General features: G+C 43.7%; 1 protein-coding gene across 1 annotated transcript in view; it reads left to right on the forward strand.

Moving 5' to 3' along the window:
• Window positions 1–1,866, forward strand: part of PON2 (paraoxonase 2) — a 31,692-nt gene extending 29,826 nt beyond the window's left edge. Inside the window, exons 8-9 of the mRNA XM_002713792.5 lie at window positions 520–648; window positions 1,240–1,866. Of these exons, the coding sequence (XP_002713838.1) occupies window positions 520–648; window positions 1,240–1,398 (288 nt within the window). The 3' untranslated portion in view covers window positions 1,399–1,866. The remainder of the gene's footprint in view (window positions 1–519; window positions 649–1,239) is intronic.
• The last annotated feature ends 7,319 nt before the right edge of the window (window positions 1,867–9,185 follow it).

Genomic DNA, 9,185 nt, shown 5'->3' on the forward strand with positions numbered 1-9,185 from the left:
ATATGCAGCAGCAGCTTGGAAGTGAAATTTGCTTCCGATTCAGGCCCTTCCCATGAAGTATTGATGGCACCAGTGAATTCCAATGAGAATTTTCACAATTGAAAAGACTAATAGATGAATTCTCAAATGAAGATGTATGCACGATGTCAGTTCTTTCAATAATAAATGAAGGCAGGAATTGGGCTCCACACCATTCACTATTATTATTTTCTTCCTGCTCTACAACACATATCTTAGGTTGATTAGGAATTTTCCATCTTGCTGTGATTGAGTTCTGTGAGCTTACTAATCATTGTGCATCTTTTAAGATAGAAGTAGTCCATTTTTTAAAGAGATTGATTATCACCCCAACTTTCTTAATTTCAGCAAAGATGGAAAGTGGCTCCTAGCCAGTTTATTAAATTTATTTTAAACCATATTGGTGTTAGAGGGGAGGCAGTAAGGAGATACATGTAACTTCTCTGCGTTAAATTATTTAATCAAGCTTCTCATGTCACTGACATTCTTTTCATTTGAAAGGTACTCCAGTTGGATACACTGGTGGATAATTTATCTGTCGATCCTTCCTCGGGGGACATCTGGGCAGGCTGCCACCCAAATGGCCAGAAGGTCTATGTGTATGACCCCAACAATCCTCCCTCGTCAGAGGTTTGTTATCTTTGTAGCCTTTCAACTTCAATTATCCGAGTCCTTTTGAAATAACAAACTGCCAGAGGGACAACTCATTTAATTCTTTTAAACCAATAATACAGTAAACTTATGTAGTGGTTTTGCAATTGCTTTAAGCCAATAATTGGCAGAATGTTACACTGTTCAAGTACTTTATTTAGGTAATCTCTTGATGTATTTAATTACCGTAGAAACTAGTCAAAAGATGTTTTTATAGACATTTGCCCTTGTATGATAAACTGACAATTTTAAAACATCTCGTTTATTGTCAGCTCATGATATGATCTTTGTTCATGTGGAAGTAGTGCAAAACTAGGCACATTCCTGTGCAGCATTTTTATTAATGGTGAGTTGCTGTAATAACACTAAATCTTGTGTTGGTATAGAATAACTAGATGGTTTAAGAAAGTACTTCCTTTGAAGGTTTCAAAAAGTACTTGAAAGATCAGTATCTGCTTTGCGCACTCTGTTCTTTTAGTCATTGTGTCATGGTGGGAGACGGGGATTACTGGCGATTGAGTGGCATGCTATCTAGTGGTTCTGTACTGATACGCTGTGTCTCCTGAACAGGTTCTCCGCATCCAGAACATTCTATCTGAGAAGCCTACAGTGACCACAGTTTATGCCAACAACGGGTCTGTTCTCCAGGGAAGTTCTGTGGCCTCCGTATATGATGGGAAGCTTCTCATAGGCACTTTATACCACAGAGCTCTGTATTGTGAACTCTAAACTATACTGAAGTGCCGCTGTTATAACTTCTCTTAGCAATTAATTGTCAATGAATTTCTAATTCTGAGGGAACTTAACCAGCAACACTGATGGAGAAATTTAAGGCATGTAAACTTAACTTTATTTCAGGAAGGGGAGACCCCTCTAGTTCTTTTAGCACTTTTAACGTAAAAGGAAAATGAACAGTTAAAAAAAAAAATATATATATGAAGCAAGGAAGAGAGAAAGACTGCTTTCCAGTAAAGTGCATACCCTTGGTACAAAGTAAACTTCACCCTTATCTCCCAACTGCCAAAACATGGGTTCCACTGAAACAGGGTGAGCTATGTAACCTCAGTGCCAGCACTGTGACCACTGTGACTGTTCAGAACTACTGACAGATAGCATCATTAGATGTTTTGTACTGACACCTTTGTTTACTACTAAAGAGTCAAGTTATACGAGTATTAAAGTCTGACTGAAATCCAAGGTTTGTCCGTGTTTCTCCAGGCACGTCCTCAGGGGGATGGGAAAGTGGCTGTCCTGGGGTTTCCCTGCTGTAGTGGGGCATGGCCATGCGGACATCTCACAGTGAAAGCGGGATGTGAATGGGCTGTTTACTTGAATATAAAACAGAATGAGAACTCTGATTTGATATGGCCACTGGAATTCCTGATTCACATGGCGAGTCCCAGTACTTCCGTTCCTCGGTGGGAACCCCTTGTGGGTACACAGGAGCTGGGAGGTTGCATCTGGAAGGTCATCGCACCTGCTCATTGTCCAGAGCTGTGAGCTGACGCCAGGAGTGGTGGGGTGGGTTCTCCAAGGTCACACACCTGAGCAGCAGCAATGCTCGGCCACCAAGCGGCCTCACTCCAGAGGATTGTTTCCCATACATTTCAGCTCCTGAGGGACTTTCCTGCATTTCTTTCCACTGTCCTTTATCAAAGCCCTTTACTTCACTTCCATACTTTTTTCCATCTTCAGTGTGGTCGTCAAAATATTTGTCAGTTAATTGCAATATGCCCAGCAACACACTAACAGTGTTACACTTCTTATCTCATTTAATCCCGATTTCAGCTTGAGGGAGTAATACTGACATATCACTGTTGCTATTTCACAGATATTCAAGGTGACACACGTAGGAAGGCACAGATATCAACCTGTTTCTGGGGCTACAGCCTGTACTGTTAACTACTACCTGAAGCTACTGCCACAGAAATGAGTATCTCTTTTTTACTTGGTTCTGATGTATGTACTTTCTGCTGTTTTTTTAGGTACCAGTTTGAGTTCTGCTTTTAGATGAATCAGTTAATGGCTTGTAAATGTAAAGTGCAGTGTTCTTAACTTGGCCTCTTCCCATTGTTTTTACATTTTCAAATAATTTACATTTTCAAATAATCTGCTAATAACGTAGTAGGTAGGGTGGGCATTTGGCACAGCGGTTAACGTGACACTTGGGGTGCCCACATTCTATATGGGGGGCCTACGTTCAAGTACCCTCCGCTCCTTGTTCCAGCTTCCTGCTGATATGTACTCCGGAAGGCAGCAGGCGATGGCTCGAGTGTTTGGACCCCTGCAACCCACATGAGCCCCCCGAGCTGAGTTGCTGGCTCTCAGGCTTCAGCATAGCCCAGCTCTGGCTACTGTGGGCATTTGGGGAGTGAACCAGCAGATGGGAAGGCTCTGTGTGTTATCTCTCAGTCTTTTAAATTATGTACTGGATATATTTCTTGCTAAAATAATTACTTTTTTAAATGTTCCAATTATCTATGGGAAAAGATGAATAAAGCAAGATTAAATAATGTTCACCTAGGGATCAGAAACTAAGGTACATATGTTTTAGATTCTAGAAGATTGTGATATTTAAAAAGCTACATTCAGGGCCGGCGCTGTGGTGCACTAGGCTAATCCTCTGCCTGCGGCACCGGCACCCCATATGGGCGCCAGGTTCTAGTCCCAGTTGCTCCTCTTCCAGTCCAGCTCTCTGCTGTGGCCCGGGAAGGCAGTGGAGGATGGCCTGAGAGCTTGGGCTCCTGCGCCTGTGTGGGAGACCAGGAGGAAGCACCTGGCTCCTGGCTTCAGATTGGCATAGCTCCGGCCGTGGCGGCCATTTTGGGGGTGAACCAATGGAAGGAAGACCTTTCTGTCTCTCTCTCTCTCTCTCACTGTCTATCTGTCAAATAAAAAAAAATTATTAAAAAAAGCTACATTCATACAAAATATCAGAATACAGTGGGCATAAAGTAAATTTGGTTTCTATTGTGTTAGAAGTTTTACTTAGATAACACTAAATATAATAAGCACTTGTATTATTTATCTCAGAAATAGAAAAAAAGCTTTCTAAATTCTGATTTTCTGGCATTTTGGGGCCATTTTTTATCAAACAATAAGTATATTGTGCATTTATGGTGATACCTCTGTGGTCATGCATTGAGTTGCTCATGAAAAGGTCATCACTGAAAACAACAAGGCCAGCACCGAGGCTCACTAGGCTAATCCTCCACCTGCGGTGCCTGTACCCCGGGTTCTAGTCCCGGGTTGGGGCGCTGGTTCTGTCCCAGTTGCTCCTCTTCCAGTCCAGCTCTCTGCTCTAACATGGGAAGGCAGTGGAGGATGGCCCAGGTGCTTGGGCCCTGCACCCTCATGGGAGACCAGGAGGAAGCACTTGGCTCCTGGCTTCAGATCAGCGCAGCACGCCGGCTGTAGCGGCCCCTTGAGGGGTGAACCAACGGAAAAAGGAAGACCTTTCTCTCTGTCTCTCTGTCTCTCTGTCTCTCTGTCTAACTCTGCCTGTCAAAAAAAATAATAAAATAATAAAATAAAACAACCAGAATTGTAACTAGGCTTTGCTACAATTGGATATGGGTTTTACAGGTGTATGTGTGTGTTTGTGTATGTATGTGTGTGTTCATGAGACCCTCTTCAATGACAATAAATATCCTTTTGGTTTACAAAACCTCAGCTCTCTTACAACAGGTAAATGTAAATGTGAGTACTCAACAGAGGGAACAAGGAAACTTAAATATATGAGATAATACAGTCTTACTCTGCGTATGGAGTATGCATTAATTACAGCTCATCTGAGGCCGATTGTTTCTCTGGACTCCTGTCCTGGAGTCACAGCCTACAGAGGAGTGAGTGTCCCCTGGACAAAGCAGTGCAGTCACACCACCTCCACCACACCACCCACTCCCACCTCGCGTTGGCTACTTGTAGTTTTCATTACTCCACAGCTTTCTACAAAATGGTTTCTGGGTATGAGAGAAGGATGGTTGGGAGAAACCCAGTAGTTCCTTCTTAGCTTTCTGATCCTCCTTTCAAAAATTTTTCTTCCAATGTGTTTTAACTCTAACTTTGTTGTTACACATTTTATTCCACTTTCAGAGAGTTGGGGAGTTTTGTATAAATGTTTAGTTGTGTAATTCCAGATGGGATTTGAAAGCACAAGAAAATGACACTTCTCACGGGGCAGAAGGCTTTACGGACATTTTTAAAGTTTCAAAATCATGCAACTCACCTGCCCCTATCACATGGAGTACTGAGTGCAGGAAATATCACTCTGACTTTTCTTAAGAAAGGGCTAACGTAGCAATAAATAAATGTATTGCACGTACTTGACTCAGAGCCTGAAAATTATCATAACAAACGTGACTTTGTCCCTCTACTTGGAAGAAAACTCAACAATGTCTCCTGTAGTATCAAACGGAAGTCCCAGTTTAAACAGACTCCTTGTTTTTCTCTTTATATCCGTCCTCTGTGGTCTCCTAGACCATGCATCTAGCCCTCTCTACCAGGGTCGGTCTCCAAGGCCACACACCTCCCTTCTTTCTGTGTCTCCTTCACCATGCCTCCGCCTGTATGTAGCTGTCACTATCCACAGTCCTCCCACATAAATACTTCTCAGGTCCACACAGTTTGATCCCAGAGCTTCACCGATCACCAACACATGTCTCACCCAGACTAACCTAAGACAGGACTCCAGCCATGTCCCAGGCTGTAGGATAGGCAAGCCCTCCACCCCTCCATAACCCATCCTCATCTTTGTCCAGTGTCATTTCTAAAACAGCTACTGAGTCACATCACTTCCAGTGAGTTCCCGGTGCCCTGTAGGGTATAATTTAGATGTCTTGGTCTACAAGCCCTGGCTTCCTCTCTAGATTCAGTTTTCGCTATCCTCTTCACTGACTCTTTTGTCCGCAGTGGTTCTCAAACTGTGGTCCTTGGACCAGCAGACTTGTTTTCACCAGTGACCTTGTGAAAGCCCTCAAGCCCCACCCCAGATCTAGCAAATCGAGAAACTCTGGGAGTAGGGCCGGCCGTCTGTTTTCACAAACTCTCACGCCTGCCACAATTCAGCAGCCTCTGCTCTAGTCACACTGCACCGATCGCACTGCTGTTCTGAGGCATTGGTGCTCTGCTCCCCTTCTGTGGGCCTCACCACCTTTCTTCGGCCTTCCTCATTCATCTTGGCCACACAATCTGGTAAACTCATGTTGAGTTAAGTAACTTAATGTGTTGGGTCTGCTTTGAGGTATAATTCAACTCAGAGACACTGAAGGGCTACAGGATACTGATGAAGGGTTTTCTGATGAACCGAAGTGGGGGATCAGTCCAGAAGGATCCTTCCTGGCAAAAGATGACCCCTTGAAACTCCCCCCATTCATGTCGCACCTAAATTGTGAACATGAGACTGGCTAGGCCCTGTTGCTCCCTCCTGCTAAGTACACTTACTTAGCCGTAATACAGGATAGCAGCACAGGTGACCCCCAGCACATAGTGGGCTGCACTGCAAGTTCTGAGTGGAGTCAGACCTTCTGCAGAGGTTGCAGGAAGTAATGAAAACTGTGTCAGACATTCACCATGAAACTCCAATATTATATGTATCCTCAGAGCAAAACTGGACAGTAAACTTAAATTCATGTACCAAAGGGCTTCACAAAGTTCATGGGAAATGGAATTAAAAGATGAGTTTGTTTTGGTGCCCCAAATTTTGAGATCCATGTATACAAGAGGCCATCCAAAAGTTCATAGAACACATGTATTATGGAAACCCTACGCAGGAATTCTGAACATTTTTTGCACTGAATGAATTTATCTTTTAATTCCATTTTCCATGAACTGTGTGAAGTACCCTGTATATCATACTCATGCAACAACACAAATCTGTGGTCACCTAGCCTGTTTTCTCCACCAGGCAGCACAAGACACATATCAATGGCACACAGTTGTTTGTACCCAGGTTGCAGACACTGGGCCCTGTGGCTTGGGATCATGACTCCGACCGCTCTATTTCATAAGCTCTTCTTGCAGAACAGCTTTTTCAGACACAATCACACCTTTTGATGTTTTGCTCTCCCCCATCATGACCTCTTTCTGTACAAAATTTACTGATAAGACCTTTTTGCATAGAACATTTTATAATTATACATGGGAGCAAGACACATGGTTTAAAAATTCTAAACATCATAGGTGGCTTCTTCTACACTCACTGACCACCCCACTCTCCATGACCCCAATCTTCTGCTGTAGAAGTGACTACTCGTCAGTGTGTGTCTTGTTTTACATATCTACACACTTGTGTTTAATATGAAATTCCCTTGCATTTTATACAGTAAGACTATACCTTATGTATATTCCATATCCCTGAGAGAAATTTTGATTATCATTTTGTTGGACTAAGTAGACATATGGTACTACCTTTGCTCAGCCATATTCTACTTTACTGGGTTCCTAATAGCTCTTTGAATAGCCCCCAAGAAAATAATGGCCCAGGGGTGATAGGTGATTTCTAATGGAACTGGAAATTAGGAATTCATTTGTCCTGCTCTTTCACTCACAACAAACCCCCTCTAATGACACTGATGTATTCCATGGTCTGTTGACCAGGCCAACTGAGCCTATTGCCATAGTTTCTTCTCTTGTTGAACATTACTTTCGAAGATTAGATCTCAATGAGGCTATGTAAGTCCCTGTACATAGAACTTTGGTGCCAGATGATTGATACAGCCAGCTCAAAACTCAAACCCAAGTCTGTTACACATAAATGTTTATCATACTATGATCTGTTGTTCTGAAAACTCAGTTCTGTCCTTAGAGGCACTTCAACAACACATGACAAAACGCGCTGGTCTCAGACACAGTTCTGAGGGGAGGATTCAATTCTCCTTGAACCAAAGAGAAGAATCTTCTTGGGTCAACCATGTGGACACAACAACCAACAGTGGCCCAGAGCCAGGGGGTATGAGGTTGCTGGCCTCCTTGTGGTTATTCTTACTCTAAATGGGACTGCACTTGCTTAAACACTGGTTTTACCAGTCCACAATGTGAGAAGGTATGCTTGTAAGAAATGCTTAGCTTATAACACAATTACTCCTACTCCATCATACATCCATTCCATCTCTTTCCATTCTTCCTATTTTTCTTTCTCCCAGGTCCATAGTTGGCATCCAACTATCTTAACATTTATTGAGCCACTATTAAGTACAAAGTCCTATGGACGTCACTGGAAGACACAGTCATCAATGGGATGGGGTCTTTACCCCAAAGGAGCCTACAATCTCAAGTGGAGGTTCAGATTTAATCTTTATATGCTTGACACACAAGAGACACATGCTGTCTCACATAAGAGGAATCTGTAGCTTAACAAAGTTGAGAACATTCCAGACTGGATCCCAAATCAGGCACCCTGAATCTCAAACTGTCCGCACCACCACAGTCCCCAACTGCAAACTCTCCTCCCACTAAGTACTTGATACAACAATCAGTTCCTCCTCTGCTTGCACCTTTTAAAACTTGTCATCTTAAAAAGAACCATCTTATCTGTACAAGGCTGGATGCTACAGGATTCTGTTAGTGCAGCCCTTCTTCTGTATCTTCAACAGAGGCAAAATGGTTAAGGACACAGACTTTGGAGTCGGACCATCTGATGCTGACATTTCTGAGCTGTGTGACCTGGAATAAGTCACCTAACCACTCTGTGCTCAATTTTCACATCTATAAAGGTGAGTTAATGTTGCTCACTTCAAATGCTGTTTTTAGAACTAAAAGATTTAACATGTAAGCACATGGAAATCGCTTCATTACTCATTCCATAATTATGTATTCCTCCTATCATTTTGCATCCCATACGTCACGGACCACTTTTTCTTAATATCCCCAAGTCTGGGAAAATCTTGATTTCTCACCCAATATTTACTCAGTTGCAATTAATGGGGTCACTTCTTACTGCTGGGAAACAAAAATAAGCCATGCTTAAAGATGCCACTTTGTCCAAACTCTTCAAGTCTTACCCCCTCTTACCTTTCCTCCCCTCCAACCTGGTCTTCATCAGGAAAAGGGGGACGTGCACTCCTCGCCTGGAAGTGAGAACCTGCCAGAAGGAGGACAGGAGGGCGTTTTGAAGGCCCCAGCAGGCGAGGAAGACACCTTTCTGTGCCCCACCCTGCTCTTCTCCACCAGTCCTATTTCTTTACCTTCTCTTCGGGTTTTCCGTCATCCCATCCACTACTGGGGCAACCACTGACATCCATCAATCCACCTCCTCAACAGCCTGAACGCGACACCCACCACGTTCCGCACTCCGGGTAGTGCATAGCGTTCTGGGGACCCGGTCCTGCGCCCCACGCCTTGGGGAAGGAGTTACAGCTCTTCGCGACCCTTATCTCCACCCCACCCCCCACCCCACCAGGGGCTCGGAGCAGTTCTCGTCTCATCTCAGGGCTCAGACCCTGCCAGAGTTCCTGAACTCCAGCTCTGGGGCCTCCGGCTCAGATCCTTGGAGGAGCTGGGTGCAATTCTCTGGGTGG

The sequence above is a fragment of the Oryctolagus cuniculus genome, chromosome 16 (assembly GCF_964237555.1).
Source record: "Oryctolagus cuniculus chromosome 16, mOryCun1.1, whole genome shotgun sequence".
NCBI classification, from domain to species: domain Eukaryota; kingdom Metazoa; phylum Chordata; class Mammalia; order Lagomorpha; family Leporidae; genus Oryctolagus; species Oryctolagus cuniculus.